The sequence below is a fragment of the Sturnira hondurensis genome, unplaced genomic scaffold, assembly GCF_014824575.4.
Source record: "Sturnira hondurensis isolate 20B ecotype Veracruz unplaced genomic scaffold, ASM1482457v3 Scaffold0004136, whole genome shotgun sequence".
Taxonomy (NCBI): Eukaryota; Metazoa; Chordata; class Mammalia; order Chiroptera; family Phyllostomidae; genus Sturnira; species Sturnira hondurensis.
In genome coordinates, this window is record NW_028076767.1 from 18,893,123 (window position 1) to 18,909,565 (window position 16,443).

The 16,443-nt window shown below is 50.8% G+C and overlaps 1 protein-coding gene across 1 annotated transcript in view; it reads left to right on the forward strand.

The window, feature by feature from the left end:
- The window catches only part of DNMT3B (DNA methyltransferase 3 beta), a 41,579-nt gene that overhangs the window by 13,694 nt on the left and 11,442 nt on the right, over positions 1-16,443 (forward strand). Inside the window, exons 2-13 of the mRNA XM_037043857.1 lie at positions 1,938-2,100; positions 3,013-3,074; positions 4,916-5,020; positions 5,963-6,088; positions 6,773-6,982; positions 8,150-8,308; positions 10,174-10,281; positions 11,401-11,545; positions 13,269-13,397; positions 13,572-13,616; positions 15,054-15,133; positions 16,213-16,325. Coding sequence (XP_036899752.1) covers positions 1,944-2,100; positions 3,013-3,074; positions 4,916-5,020; positions 5,963-6,088; positions 6,773-6,982; positions 8,150-8,308; positions 10,174-10,281; positions 11,401-11,545; positions 13,269-13,397; positions 13,572-13,616; positions 15,054-15,133; positions 16,213-16,325 — 1,439 coding nt within the window. The 5' untranslated portion in view covers positions 1,938-1,943. The remainder of the gene's footprint in view (positions 1-1,937; positions 2,101-3,012; positions 3,075-4,915; positions 5,021-5,962; positions 6,089-6,772; positions 6,983-8,149; positions 8,309-10,173; positions 10,282-11,400; positions 11,546-13,268; positions 13,398-13,571; positions 13,617-15,053; positions 15,134-16,212; positions 16,326-16,443) is intronic.

The following is a 16,443-nucleotide window of genomic DNA, read 5'->3' on the forward strand; positions in this document are numbered from 1 at the left end:
GAAATGCAGGAAATTAATTATTACTTTGAACCACACTCTAGCAGTTTTCCTGGGATTCTGGCTGCTTGGTCTCACCAGAGCTGGCCATGGGTCAGCTAGCCGGTTCTTCTTCCAGGTCAGGGCTTGGCAATGAAAGGTGCTGAGAAGCAGCTGATCAGGCTGCCTTCCTTTTCCCTGGCATTGGTGAGTGAGATTCCCCAACAGGTGTTGAGAGAAAATAGAAGAGGAGCTGTAAATACCACATTGTACTCTCTTTCACTGTATACATTTGTAACCAGAACATTGCTTCTTTAACTTGCATGTTAATTTACCCAGGGATCTTGTGAAAATATCTATCCTGATTTAGTAGGTCTAGGATGGTACCAGAGATTCTTTAGTTCTAACTAGTTCCCAGGTGATTCAAAGCGTGCTGGTCCTTGGGCCATATGGAGAATGGTAGAGGTCTAGTTGCGTTACGCCCACTCCTGGGGGAATGGGCAATTGCAGGGAGATAGAATTGGGATTCCCCCAGTCACATTGGGAATCCATATGAGGGCGCTGTAGGCCCCTTCAGGCAGAGTTCCACAGCGCCCCCTGGTGGTCACACCAGCGTCACTGCTGCAGTCCCGCAATCCAGATGGTGCTTCTAGAAGCTACTCTGGGGAGCTAGTAGCCTGGCACTGCAGGTCACCTGGCACCACGGGTCACCTGGTATCGTGTATCATCTGTCACCACAGGGTAAGTTCCTGAGACAGGACTCGGGCCAGGAGTGCTCAGTGCCCACAGACATCCTTTGGCTGGGGAAGCTTTCCCAAGACGGGCTCCAGGCCAGGAAGGTGTGGTGCCAAATGCCTCTTGTGCTGTTTTGGGGAAACTAAGAAATAGGAGTCTGAGGCCTCGCCCTGCACCTAGGCTCTAATTTTGCCTTGTACCCACTTCTTAAGTGGGATTTTGACTTAACAGTAGGAAGGTCTGTGTGTCACTTTCCCTCTTCTGTAACAAGGACCCACAGTGACATTGGGAGGAATGAATGAAAGGCTCTGGTTCGGCTACCAACAAATGTTGCAGGCAGGGGGCCAGGTCGAAGTTCATTCACAAAACCCTTGAACCTATTTGTGAAGACATGGCCTGAGCTGGTCTTCACTCAGTATTCTAGTGGTGATGCAGTCACCAGGAGGCCCAGCATTTGGGAAACAAGGCCCAGAGTGGGGTGAGGCTGGAGCAGATAGGGGGCTTGCCCCTTGTTAACTGCCCCTCTCCTTTGCCTGTGCCTTCTCATCCCTTCCATTCCTGGGAACTTGGGACTCTGAGCCCCAGCTGGTGAGGGAGGAGAGGAGAGAGTGACAGGCAAGCAGACCAATGGGCCCCTGAGGTTGGGATAAGGCGGGGCTTGTGCTGCCATGGAGAAGAGAGAAGCTGTTCTGTGGGGAAGGAGGGGGCTGTGGGAAGAGGACCTAGAGATTGAGGGGAAGGGAGAGAGCAAACAAAGGGGTCAGGAGGGAAAATAATGCACTGGCTTCCTGAGGCCCTGCAGAGGCTGGGCAGGGAGAAGGGACCAGGGGCAGAGGAGACCAAGACTGGCCGTAGGCCGGCCTGGGCAGGCTGGGGCAGGCGGGTCCTAAATGGCATTGTTTGAAGTGGCCGGCTAATTGCACAGAGCAGCCTGATCCTCAGACCAAGGCCCAGCCTCCTCCTCCTCTGTCCTGGGTGCTGGCTTCTGAGCCTTCTGGGCTGCCTGGCCACATGGAACCAAGTCCTGAGCCTCCGAGTTTGGTGAGGGGGGTAGGCTATGGGGGGCAGCCTGGGGCGGGTCCTTGGAAGGCGTATCATCCTGAGAATTAATTCCTAGGGCCTCTCTTGACCTGAGGCCATAGAGCCATAGGTGGGAAGTTTGGGGGTGTGCTGCACCCTCTAGCCCTTGCTTCACTGCTACCCTATTCATTCTGACCCTCCCGCAGGAAACAATGAAGGGAGACACCAGACAACTCAACAGAGAGGAGGATGCCAGCGGAAGGGAGGACTCCATCATCACCAACGGGGGCTGCAGCGACCAGTCTTCCGACTCCAAGGATGCGCCCTCGCCCCCCATCCTGGAGGCTGTCAGCACCCCGGAGATAAGAGGTGGCCGGGCAGTGGGGAGCTGGGGTGGGACAGACACTGTGGAGCACAGCTAGGACGTGAGCCTCCCTTCTAGCAGTCTGTAGGCAGGTGGTGGGGAGAGGGTCTGGTCCCCGACAACCTCCACACCTCCCAGGGAAGCAGGGGATGTAGGCAGAGCCAAGAGCATTTCTCCTGCCCGCCACAGCCCTTGACCTCCTTCCTGTCCTCTCACTTCAGGTGAGACTCTGAGGAGGTGACCCCAAAGTGAGGATCGCTGGTTTTTCTAGTCACAGCATTGGCCGGGGTCTTTGGCTCTTCTGCAGTGGGACCCATCCCCTTGGGGGGGATTGACTGTGCAGGAAGGAAAGCGGTTCCCAAGTCCTATCACCTAGGATCCTGCCCACTGAGACTTTCTAACCCATCTGGTTAAACCCTGTATTGTCGCCTCACCCTATTGTTGACAGCTCCTTGAACTGTCCTGTCCCACAGAACTCGCTGCAAGGGTAAACTTGTTCTGTTTCTGGATTGTTCACGGCAATAGCCAGTAGCCACATGGGAGCACTCACCGTGTGGCTGATGTGGGAGGCATGTGACTGCTCACGTAAGTGCAGGTAGTGGCCGCCGAGTCGAACGGCACAGCTCTGGGAGGAATTTCGTGCCTTCTCTCCTGAGAATTTTTCATGCTGTTTTGGGTCCTATGACGTGCCTGGTCCTGTAAATCATTGCCCCGTGATATATTGAGGTGGCTATGGGCCTGAGTGTCTGTCTAGCAGCCAACCCCTGAGGATGCCAGTGAACTTTGCGCGATCCCAGGCCACAGCCCAGAAAGGAGGCCACAGGGCTGGCTGCCCATCAGCAAAGGAAGACGTGGCTATTGCCCAGCCTGGCGCTGCGCCTTCCACAAAACAGACTCTAGTTCTCTTCCCCCCACAGGCCGCAGATCAAGTTCACGGCTCTCCAAGAGGGAGGTCTCCAACCTGCTAAGTTATACTCAGGTACAGGCACTATTCCACCTTTTTCAGGATTCAGGGGAATTCCCTTTAGCTTTCACTAAACGGGGGGGGGGGGGTACCCAAGGCCCATCTACATTGGTGCCCAATAAATACTTGATGACGAACGTGAGCACTGCCAGGTATACAGTGCTTTGAGCAACCTCACACTTAGTCATATGCACAGTTTTTAAAAATCAAACATCAGGGGTGGAAATGGGAGGGAGGTGGGGAGCACTGGTAGGGGGGTGGGCTGGGATGGGAGTAAAAGGCAGAAAACTGTACTTGAACAATAATTAAATAAAAATATTGAAAAAGAGAAGCTTTAAAGGTAAAAAAATTAAAATAAATAAATAAAAACTAAACATTTATTTTACTAACTTATGGGTTTTTTGGACCAACTGCTTCCTGCATATTTTTTGAAATGATTTTTTTCAGTGTGGCTGATCAATTAATTACACTGATAAATTCCTAATGTAGCAAATTGCTCTTTTATTCCTGGAATGCGTCCAACTTCAACTTGGTCATGTTATGTTTGGAATTCGATTTATGTTTTAGCATCTATTTCATGAATGAAATGGATGGTTTTATTTTTCATATCTGTCTGGTTTTGCTGCACTTTGGAAAGAACTTGCCTGGCTTGTTTTAGGGCATATTTTAGTAATCGTTGCAGTATCAAGGTTTCTACTTGATCCGTTTTTCCCAAGTGACAGTTTTTCCACTAAAAAAAAAAATCCTTGACATTATTTATGCCTTCCGCCTTGTGTTAATCATTCCAGAGTTTTTTCAGTTTCCAAAGAACCTGTGTCAGCAGCCATCGGGGACAAAATCTTGGATAAAAGTCACGGGCCAATGAAAGCCCACCCTCGTACAGCTCCTGTTCTGGTGGGCCCCCAGAGGACGGTGCAGAGACCGTGCGCTGGGTGGGAGGCCCAGGATAGCTGTCCCAGTGGAGGGTTACCAGCAAGAGCAGTGGCATCTCCTGTCTGAGCGTTTCCCCCGTGCTGGCCTCGGGCCAGGTGTGCGTGATTTGCTTCTAACTGTAACCCTGCCCAGTTCCAGTTTTAAAGGGAGGAATGGACTTACTCAGGGCCGTGCAATTGGCAGGTGGAAAGTCAAATTCTGAAGACTCCACCCAGGCCATAACTTGGGCCGTGCACCACTGCTCTTGTGTCTGCCCTCGATTTTTGCTGGCTGTTGGTCTGCAGCATGGGACAATCATGAGAGGGTCTTCATGACTCGACACAGTCGGCGCCGTTTCTTCCTGGTCATTGTATGAAGATACGACTTCTCCCAGACCCTGAAAACTGACCGGGTCTTCCTGTTAGGCACAGCCAAGTCAGCTGAAGGTGTAGACACAGAAATCCTCACGATGCCTATGCCATCACACCATTTCTTTGGTGTTTCGGTTTCCCCTGGGGTTTTATCTTTCAATTGTGTCTTGAATTCATGGTCCTGTGGTGTGGGAGCCATTGTGAAAGCTTTTGGAACAAAATGAGGTGAAAATATGTTTTAATCTGTAGGACCAGTATTATGAGTGTTTTCAATATGACTGTTCATTTTTCTCTCTCTCTCTTTTTAAAAGATTTTACTTGTCTTTATAGGGAAAGGGAAGGAGAGAAGAGAAGTATTGATGTATGGTTGCTTCTTGTGTGTCCCCTGCTGGGAACTGGCCTGCAACCCAGGCATGTTCCCCAACTGGGCCTCGAACCACAATCCTGTGGTTCTCAGGCCTTCGCTCAATATACTGAGCTACACCAGCCAGGCTGACTGTTCGTTTTTAAACTATTTTAGTTATATGACCTGCTAATGACACCCTGAAGCTCATAATGTTTCATTTGACAAAGGACTTGACGGGCGATGGAGATGAAGGGGAAGACGGAGACGGCCCTGACACTCCAGTGATGCCGAAACTGTTCCGGGAAACCAGGACTCGGTCTGCAAGCCCCTTTGTAAGTCCCCCCCTCCCCCCAGGCCGAGGCACCACCTCCAACCACTCATAGTCCTGCGTAAAAAACATGCTTTGGCCCTCCCTAGGCGGGCTTTGAAGAGAGAGGTGAATCGATGTTTTGACTTTGGAAAAAACGACAGCACAGCCTGTGAACTAGCATGTGAAGGTTTTCTTTCACGTGGCCGCTTTTAAACACTTAGAACACTCTTGGAAATGGCCAAGGGTGGCGATAGAGTTGGCAGGCAGAGTTGGCAGGCAGTTGGCTCAGTGCCAGTTACCGATGCGAGTCCCTTCTGTGGGCGGATTCTGCGACTTAGCGGTCTGGAAATGGGAGAAGGTTTATTGCTCCCCATCAGCCAGCATGTTAGAGAGTTGGCTGATGCTGGGTGACCACTGCAGGCACAGTTTATTTATAATCACCCTCTGCTCTAGGATATGATGTGTATCATCCCCTTTTTTACAGATGAGAGAGAAGATTACCCATGGTCCAACATTAACTCTTGTGTAGGGTTCACACACAGGTCTGCGACCAGCCCCCAAGAAGCCCATGTGCTTCTCATCCATTTGGAGGATTCAGTACCTTCCAGAACAATGCAGTAATTACCCTAACGCTTTTTGGGAAAAATCGGTGTTTGGTTTAGAGTAAACTTGGTTCTTATTTTCCCATTCAATTTGCAGGTGCCAGTTTCAGCTGTGACAGGCAGTGGGCTCTGCTGTGGATTGTCTGTCAGCCCGGCTGGTTTCCCCAACCCCCATGTATCCCAGACACGGGGTCTCTGAGTGGGGAGATCCCCAGCCTAGAGTGTGCTTCCTGCCCCCACTTACCTACCTCACGTATTCCTGTTGACCTGAGGCTGCCTCTCAAGGCCAGTCCTCAGCCCCTGCCTGAGACCCCGTGCCTGTGGTCACCAGAGCCCTCGTGCTTATCCTCTCTTGCTTCCAGGTTCGCACCCGAAATAGCACCAGTGCCTCTAGCCGAGAGAGGTACAGGCCCTACCTACGTTCCACCCGAGGCCGGCAGGCCCGCAATCACGTGGAAGAGTCCCCCGTGGAGTTCTCAACTACCAGGGTTTGTTCCCCAGACGCTTAGACCCTTGCCCCTGTCTCTAACTGGAAGAGTTTCTTCTCACTGCACCACCGAAAGCAGCCAGTGTATAACCCTAACCGCTTCTGTTCTTCACGCTCCTCTCCTTTTCAGGATCTTGCCTTTCCTTTCTCTCCGGGGTGCTGGGTAAGCTTCTTTTAAACCACCTGATGACTTATCTCCTGGCCTGATCCTGGATGGAACTGTGTCGGGAATGCAAGATTTACCTGTTGCCTGGGTTCTTGCCCCTCCTCGGAAATGAGTTCGAGACCACTGACTTCCAGAACTGTCTTGTCTCCCTGGTCTCTTCACTGACTGTCTTGAGGCAGCCCCAGGGGTTACCGCAACTCGCCACTCCTGTTGCAGGTTGGGCACACAGTGTAAGCACTTAGGAAGTCAGTGGTCCTCTCTGAGCTTGGCTCTGTGAGCCTCTGGGCATCACTCATCATTGTTATGTCTTGGTCCTCGACTCTTGGTTTTGATGGAAGTGGCTTTCTCTCACCACTTAAGGGATACTTGGTCCTGGAAAAGCATCCTCAGTGGTCTCTGTACCCTCTAACGTAGGTCTCCTCTCCTTCTGCTTGCCTGGGAAGCAATTGGGGGTGCCCCTGGTCTCTGACCTTCTGTCTGGTTTGCTGTGGCCCCAGCTATGTGTCCTTCTGTCCACAGTCCCTGAGGCGGCGGACGGCAGCCTTGGCAGGCACACCGTGGCCGTCCCCCGACAGCTCCTACCTCACCATCGACCTCACAGATGACAGTGTGGTACCCCAGAGCAGCAGCACCCCCTACACCCGCCTGGCCCAGGACAGCCAGCCGGAGAACTCGGACTTCCCACAGGTGGATGCAGAAGGCAGAGATGCAGATGGCACCGAGTATCAGGTACGACTAGGAAGGGCTGAATTTAGGAGAAAAGCAGGTTTGCCCAGAGGGGGCTGATGATGCACTAGTTTTTCACTTTTGGCATGATGTTTGAATGCAAGTTTGTTTTTTGCATGTGTCACCATCCTTTACCTCCTTATTTCCCAGGCATATCTCAAGCACCTGATGCATGATTTTTCTGAACATTATATATTTATACCCAGAAACGTACTTTGTATGCGTAATATATTATTCTGCCCACTCTGGTATACATATAATTGTTGATTGGCGGTTTTCACTAATTAGGAACTAGAGTTGTTTCCTTTTTCATGCCTGTAATTTCATTATATTGTATAATCCATCTAGTCTTCATAATTTCATAATTAACAAACTGAGTGGTGGGTTTTTTTAAAGATTTTATTTTTAGGCAGAGGGGAAGGGTGGGAGAAAGAGAGAGGAAAACATCAATGTGTGGTTGCCTCTCATGCGCCCCCTACTGGGGACCTGACCTGCAGCCCAGGCATGTGCCCTGACTGGGAATCGAACCCGCTCAATCCACTGAGCCACACTAGCCAGGGCAACAAACTGAGGTTTTAACTCAAGCATTGTTACATATATAACAATACATACGTATGCACATATATCGTGTAGAAATTCTTTTTTGTATATACATTACTTCAGGGTAGTTGGTACTGTAGATACATTAACTTGCTTATTTTCATGGGTACTTCATATTTTATGGCAAGCTATGTGCAAATGGCTAAAATTATGTGTTTTCATTTTAATGGCTTTATGGTAGCCTATCTGATGGCTTGTGGTGAGACTATGCAGCTGATTGTTGTTTTTACTCTAATCTTATTTCCTGTGAGTTTTTAGTTGACATCTTTCATTCCTAGATGCTAAATGGATCGTTACGAATCTGTTGTAATAAACCCCATATTCCTATCAAGCAATCATTCCTGCCCAGCCACTGCCCCTTATTTTTAAGCGATCCTCACTCACAGTTTCGCAGTGTTGGAAATGGGTAGGTGATTTCCCAGGAGGTCTCCTGGGCACTTGAAGGAGGCCCTGAGTTGGGGCCCTGCGGTGGTTGCCCTTGGGGTCCGTGGGCCAGACAGGAGTTTTCCTTGGCCCAGGCAGTCAGTCAGTCAGTCTCATTAGGATTCCTTCATGTGGCTTATCTTCCAGGATGGGAAGGAGTTTGGAATAGGGGACCTCGTGTGGGGAAAGATCAAGGGCTTCTCCTGGTGGCCTGCCATGGTGGTGTCTTGGAAGGCCACCTCCAAGCGCCAGGCCATGTCCGGGATGCGGTGGGTCCAGTGGTTTGGCGATGGCAAGTTCTCTGAGGTGAGTCCAGGGTGAGGTAGGTTCTCGTGCGCCTGCCAACCCACAGTGCTTTCCATCCTTTCCTTTTAAGATATCAGCCTGTGATTTGCTTTTTCCAGATGGGTGAGGCTATGTTTGACTCTGTGTATCTAGGAGGAATGACAAATTTTCCCTCGTTAATTTGCTTAAACAGACACACAGCGTCGTATGGGGCCCAGAGCTCGGCCTCCGCTTATAGGAGACAGAACTGGAAAGTCCTCTGGGTCCATAGCCACTTGGTTTTCTTTCTCTGGGACAAAAATTGGAAGGGGGGGGTCCCACTTTAGCCCTGGAGAGGTACCTTTGACTAGTTCTGGAGATGGGGCTGGATTGCCTGGTGACGGTAATAAAAAGCTTTGCAGAGTTGGTTATTTCAGGGTTTCTTGATTATTGATGTGTTAGCCATTTTAAGTTCCTCTCTCCTGAGAGTCTGCCCCGTAAGAGCGGTGTTAGACAAATGGGTTAGGCTGTTTGATCCTTATACCAGTTTGAAGGCGCATCCTGAAATCTCCAGACGTTGATAAGAACAGTGCCAACAGTTGTTTCTCTGTGACCGTCTCTTTTGGAAATGTCCGTCTAACCTTCATTCAGTATGCCCAGAAGTTAGGTGAGGACACAGCAGGTTGTTGGGGCCAGGATGGAGGCAGATGTGGGAGTGAAGAACCATCTAGCACATTTGTGGGATTTGACCTCCAGTTCAGGTTCTGGTTTTCCTATGAATTGGGCTTCCTCTGGACCATTTGCCGCAAAAACGTTGGCGTTCCCAAAGGGCGTCTCCTTGCATGCTGATGTCCTCGTTGGCCAGCAGAGGGAGCAAAAGGACAGATAAATGTCCAGGCCTCTGTTCTCCCTGAAGCATCTAAATGCTGGGATGTGGTTTCACATGTATTGTTATTGCTTTGGCTCAGTAAGACCTTTGCAAGACTGGGTCCGATGCTTATTGATAAAACTGAAGTGTGAGGCTGTTAGCATTGTGGGAGGGGCCTGCCGTAATTGGTGCTGAGCACATGTGTTGCATTGGGGCAGTTTGGCATTGGGAAGAGGACCTGCATTTCAGTGCACAACTGTGTTGAGCCCAAGTTTCTTCTCGCCCAAAATGGGAACACCCTCCTTGTGGGAGGTTAGGCTAGAGGTGCAAAATGGGGGTGAGTGTGAGCGCATCCTGTGGAGAATGAAGCATCTCGTGTGTCTTTCTGTCTGCACAGCACCCCAGAACACCCTGTTATATCCCTTCCTACTGGCCTGGGGACCTGGGGCATGAACTTGATGGGTCTTTCTTTAATCCTTTGGTTCACGGGCCAGCACTCCATCCACTAAGCCACACCAGCCAGGACTTGGATCTTTAATCCCAGTGGAAGGCAGATATCAGCAAATCACAATGACAGAAATGTGCTTACTCTGTGCCAAGCACTGTCCTTTAAACCCATACAATAAATTAGTTCCAATTAATAAAAGGCTAAGTAGTTGGCACAGCTGTTTGTCACTCTCACGAAGGAGGGAAGAACATAGACAAACACTAATGTTGGAACATCCAGAATTTGAAGTTGACCTGCAAGGGGCTCCAGGGACCATGTGGGTCATTTGCTCTTAAAACATAGGCAAATTCAGGGTGCACCTAATTCTTTCCACTCCCACTCAGAGCAGTGCACTTTCTCACACAGGGAGTATCACCCACCACGCTTTTGGCTATAGGCCGCATCAGGAGTACGTGTACCATTTCTGTTTTCTCCTCTTTTCTTTTCCTGTGTTTTTGAATCGGAACTTGATCACCTGGAGTACCCCGTGAGAGGCAGGACCCCCCCAGACACAGGCTGTAGGTAGATGTTGATGATGTCTTTCTCTTTTAGGTCTCCGCAGATAAGCTGGTGGCCTTGGGGCTATTCAGCCAGCACTTTAATCTGGCGACCTTCAATAAGCTGGTTTCTTATAGGAAGGCCATGTACCACGCTCTGGAGGTAACACAGTGGTGGGTGGTGAGGACCTGGCCCCCAGAGCAGGGTTAAGACCAGAGACAACACAGAAAGCCAGTTCAGGCCACAGTGTTGTAACCCTTGGAAGGGATAGGGTCACCAGGCAGAAGGTGAATGCAAGCATGTTGGTCTAATGGGCCAGACTGAATGGAGCGATGGGATCTGAGACTCCCTCACGGCTTATTAAAAAGGGCTTTATTTATTTTTAGAGACAGGGGAAGCAGGGGAGAAAGAGAGAGAAAAACATCAAAGTGTGGTTGCCTCTTGTGGTCCCCCTACTGGGGACTTGGCCCACAGCCCAGGCATGTGCCCTGACTGGGAATGGAACCAGAGGCCCTTTGGTTCACAGGCGGGCACTCAATCCACTGAACCACACCAGCCAGGGCCTTCCTCATCACTTCAAGTACTACCTCAGTTCCACCTAGTGGCTCTCTTAGTGTTGCTGATTGAATGAGGAAGCAGGAAGTGGTGGACAGTGTTTGTAACAGTGAATGGGTTTTTTCCAGAGCCATCAGAACCTCTTCCTTTAAGTGGTATTGTTCAAGGCCAACAGTGGGCAGCAGCTGAGGCCAGCTGCCTCTTCCCTTGTCTGTGGGATTCGTCAGGCTCTATCTGTCCTTTCCTTTATCTTGACTTGAACCTTTGTCCAGCATTTATGAGCCAGCCTCAGTGCTTAATCAGGAATCCTCATGGTGCTTTTGAAATAGGACTTAACACTGGACACTTCCCCATCTTTATTAGGGTAATGAGATAAGAAGTCTGGAGCTTTTTCATAGTTGATGATACTGCTCCTATATTTATAAGTAGCAGAGCTAATTCTGATCCTCTGCCCTTTGAGAGGGAGCTGACCACTCAAGTTCTCTACAGGGAAGAAGTCATATTTGGTGTTTGCATGGAGACTTCACTCTTCCCCCGTAGCCTCCTGCCTGTCTCCCTGCACAGGCCCCTCCTCCCTGACACATACCATAGCCAGGACAGCTGCCTGGCCATGAAAGGGCGCAGTGTGAAGGGGAATGCCAGGCCCCAGCTGGGGGAAATCCCTGGGTGCTGCCTGGGGTGCACCCACCCCTCCTGTTCATCACAGACTCGCCTTTATCTCACCAGAAAGCCAGGGTGCGGGCTGGCAAGACCTTCCCCAACAGCCCCGGAGACTCATTGGAGGACCAGCTGAAGCCCATGTTGGAGTGGGCCCATGGGGGCTTCAAGCCCACCGGGATCGAGGGCCTCAAACCCAACAACAAGCAACCAGGTGGGAATGGGTCCCTGTGGGAACCCCCTTGGGAGATGCAGCCACTCCTGCTGCCCCTCGTCCCGCCCCAGCTTTGCGACAGCCAAGGCTCAGAGACTTGCTCTTTCACCCTGTCGTGAACTCCCAGGGCTCTGGGAGAATGAACTGCTCAGGCTCTCCTGGCTTTCCTGGGCTGAGGTGGATTCCGCTGTGAAAACTCTAGTCAAACAGATCAAGATGGAATCTTCACTAGCACCTTTACATTTAAAAGGAAAAATATAATTAAGCCTTGCTCATCGGAGAATACTTTCCAAGTATTGTTAGAAAACATACACACACACACAAACTGAAAAGTAGGAGCCACCTCCATTCAGAAGGAAGGAATCACCCATTCTAACATTCTGACCAACAGCGTCTTTCCTCCATTATAAGATGTGTAGTTTCACATTGACACTTTCCAAAGTCCGGGAGGCCCAAAACCCAGGATTTGTCTTATGGTTCGTACATTTAACTTAGTGTTTTCTGTTTTTTGTTTTGTCTCCCCCCCTCCCCCCCGCCATTAAAAGTGGTAAATAAGGCGAAGGTGCGTCGTGCAGGCAGTGGGAACTTAGAATCCAGGAAATACGGTATTCCCTTCCCGTCTTTCGACTATGCACTGTTTTCTCTGCACTTTCTTTCAATGTCTTTGCATAAACAGTGGTCACTGGAAAAGAACTCTCAGCCTGAGCTCCTCCACCCGCTCCACTCTCAATTGTTGTGAGGCCTCCGTCCAGGTCAACCTTGCTGGGTGTGCACATCAATCATTCCCTCTCTTTCTGCACAGTCGTTGGATTCCTGCTTTCCTTTTATCTCTCAATATGAATTGTATAAGCACTGTCAAATGTCATTTTGTCACTAAAGAGTCCTTATGATTTTTAATGGCTGCATAAGTTTCTTTCCTAGGGGCAGAGTCAAACTTAACCATGTCCCTTATAGATGCCACTTGTACAGATTGACAAGAAATGCAGGTGGAATGTGAAGAAATGTAAAGAACTGCCACATAATGTAATTTTAAAATGTTCTAATAGCCACATGGAAAAGAGTAAAAGAAATAAAGGTGCAATTAGTGTTAACCATGCATTGAATTTAATCCAGTATTTCCAACATTTAAGCATTTCCAACAGTCAGTAGAAAAATTAAGACATTGTACAGTTCCTTTCAGTAATATTTTTAAGATCTCATGTTTTATGTGTTTTGTAACATCTCTCTGGATGTGGCATTTTTGTTAGAAATACTTGATATATATTTTCACAGAATGTCTTAAGTTCCAAATTTTCTCTTGACCAAGTTCGAATTGAACTAATCCATTGGATCAATCAGCAATTTAAGAATTTGCATTACAATTGCATGTGACATGTAGTCCCTCGGCCACACAAGTCCCATTTTACATGCTTGGGAGCTACCTGTGGCTGCCCGCCCCTGTGCTGTGTCTCACAGACAAATGTTTCAGGGTTTCAGCTGTGGATTATTTTGGTTAATGTTCTTTGTCCTGGGTTTAAACATCTAAAGCTGCTTAAAACCCTGTGAAAGTGTTCAATACGGGTGTTTTGAATTACGCTGCGTAGTGGGGCTGTGTGGTACCCGGTGTGGACCCCGTCACGGGCCAAAGGCAGCCGGCACCCAGGCCCAGCATGGTCCTGTCCCAGGCCTGTGCTCCCCCTGCCCCTCCTACCAGCTGTGGCTGTCGTGTCCTTCGCTTTCACAGAGAACAAGACTCGGAGGCGTGCGGCTGATGATTCGACCACCTCCGCTGACTACTGCCCCCCACCCAAGCGCCTCAAAACGAATTGCTATAACAATGGCAAAGACCGAGGAGAGGAAGACCAGAGTCGAGGTGAGTTGTTGGGGGGTGAGGAGGCTGGGGCACTACTGTGTCACCCATTATTAGGGGTGGCCCAGGCTGTGAGGACTGCTCAGCACCGGGGTCGGCTTCATGGATCAGTAAGGGCTCCTTTCAGTAATAAAGGAGCGTCTCCTGACCGCGTCTCACACCTTCTTTTCTCAACAGAGCAAATGGCTTTGGACGTTGCCAACAACAAGAGTAGTCTGGAAGGTAATGCTCTCTCCCTTGCACTCCTCTCTGCTTCCCGTTCTTGCTTGCCTGCCCCACGGGGGCTCAGCCCAGAGCTCTGTGCCCTGACTTCAGGTTCTGGCGTGGACACTGTCACAGTTATTAGTTGCGTTTTATAGAATGGCTTGCCCGGGTTTTCCTGAGACTGATTCTGCCCCTAACCTGAGTGAGCAGGAAGGGTGGGCTGAGGGCAGAGTGGATGCTAGGCCCCTTTGGCCAGGAGGACCCCAAACCTGGAACCGTGATCTATGGCATCGAGAGCCTTCCCAGACAAGCACTGGACCAGCTTCGAGGTGAAAGGCTCACACNGCTTCCCGTTCTTGCTTGCCCGCCCCACGGGGGCTCAGCCCAGAGCTCTGTGCCCTGACTTCAGGTTCCGGCGTGGACATTGTCACAGTTATTAGTTGCGTTTTATAGAATGGCTTGCCCGGGTTTTCCTGAGACTGATTCTGCCCCTAACCTGAGTGAGCAGGAAGGGTGGGCTGAGGGCAGAGTGGATGCTAGGCCCCTTTGGCCAGGAGGACCCCAAACCTGGAACCGTGATCTATGGCATCGAGAGCCTTCCCAGACAAGCACTGGACCAGCTTCGAGGTGAAAGGCTCACACGCTGCGTCACAGTCACTCTCAGCTAACTCTTGCCCCTGTGTCCCAGCTGGGAATTGCCACTGGAATCAAAACTCTGCCCAGAACATTTTCTAATGGGTTTCAGAGTGTGTGAGGAAGGGTGGACTCCTTGCTTCTTCTACCCAATGTCCTTTGGGGTCAAACATTGGTGAACGTTACTCAGTGCTGGCTAGGGAAAACAAAATCCAGCTCCCAACCCAGACAGCCGCAGGGAAAGCTGGGGTTTGGAGCAGTTCCTGACAATTCTGGGAACCTTGGCCCATGATCTCCTGTCCCCAAAGACTCTTTTGCCCATCTATCTGCTGGCTGGCCGGGGGTGCTTGGACTTTGAATTGTAAAGGCCCCCTCCATCTGGTCAATGAAGGAATCAGCCCTGACCTGCTGATACGGAGGGAAAGCCAGCTCAGCCTAACAGTTAGCGACCTGGGTTCTGAAATGGCAGCTGTGGCTAGCTGTGTGTAGAGTGAGTTCGTGGGTACGTCCTTTCATGGTATGACAGTTAGCAAGTGGCCATCACCACGAACTGTCCAAAGTCCTAGTCTTGTAGAGTCTCAGAGATGTCTGTGCCAGGCCTCCCGAGCCTGTCCCTGTGCTGGAGGGGCCTTTGCTCAGTGTCGTGCCCCACATGTGGAGTGGGGATGGTGGCTTGGAAGCTTGTTGAAAAAAAAGAAGGCACGAAGAGTCCCCAGTTTATTGCTAGTGTGAAGTGTATGTTCAAGAACATTAGGCCCAAGGCTTCTGCAGCTGGCATTGGGCTCCGACCTGTCACAAGCTACATGTGTGTCTTTGTTACAGACAGCTGTTTGTCCTGTGGTAGGAAAAACCCTGTGTCCTTCCACCCTCTCTTTGAGGGTGGGCTCTGCCAGACTTGCCGGGTAAGTCCTATCCCCACCCTTGATTTCCTGCCCCATCCCGCCTCCACGACTTCCCNAGCTCCCAACCCAGACAGCCGCAGGGAAAGCTGGGGTTTGGAGCAGTCCCTGACAATTCTGGGAACCTTGGCCCATGATCTCCTGTCCCCAAAGACTCTTTTGCCCATCTGTCTGCTGGCTGGCCGGGGGTGCTTGGACTTTGAATTGTAAAGGCCCCCTCCATCTGGTCAATGAAGGAATCAGTCCTGACCTGCTGATACGGAGGGAAAGCCAGCTCAGCCTAACAGTTAGCAACCTGGGTTCTGAAATGGCAGCTGTGGCTAGCTGTGTGTAGAGTGAGTTCGTGGGTACGTCCTTTCATGGTATGACAGTTAGCAAGTGGCCATCACCACGAACTGTCCAAAGTCCTAGTCTTGTAGAGTCTCAGAGATGTCTGTGCCAGGCCTCCCGAGCCTGTCCCTGTGCTGGAGGGGCCTTTGCTCAGTGTCGTGCCCCACATGTGGAGTGGGGATGGTGGCTTGGAAGCTTGTTGAAAAAAAAGAAGGCACGAAGAGTCCCCAGTTTATTGCTAGTGTGAAGTGTATGTTCAAGAACATTAGGCCCAAGGCTTCTGCAGCTGGCATTGGGCTCCGACCTGTCACAAGCTACATGTGTGTCTTTGTTACAGACAGCTGTTTGTCCTGTGGTAGGAAAAACCCTGTGTCCTTCCACCCTCTCTTTGAGGGTGGGCTCTGCCAGACTTGCCGGGTAAGTCCTATCCCCACCCTTGATTTCCTGCCCCATCCCGCCTCCACGACTTCCCTGTACCTGCCAGAGAAAAGCACCTGCATGTAGCCATTAGGGAAGGTTCTAGCGAAGCCCTCCCTGGCCCCCATCACCTCGCGGTCCACTCTGAGGGCAGGTACTGCCACCCAGGAGGTCATCTGCAGTGGCACTCACACCCTGGGCCCTCTTTCCTGGAAAGGGCACCAAGCCACCAGCGACCCACCCTGTAACTGCGTCCTAAGGCCTCAACCAGCAAGCAAGCGGGGCCCAGGGGTCCCTGGTCTCCTATGTCACCAGTGTTTCTCTCTGGCTACCAGGACCGGTTCCTCGAGCTGTTCTACATGTACGACGACGACGGCTACCAGTCCTATTGCACCGTGTGCTGCGAGGGCCGTGAGCTGCTCCTGTGCAGCAACACGAGCTGCTGCCGGTGAGCGTTCAGCGTGGGTGAGACTCAGATGCACCCCGAGGCTCCCAAGTTGTACCCGTGATTCCTACAGCCCCAGAAGTCCTCCTGGCACAGGGGCTGGGAGCCAGAGAGCCCTGGG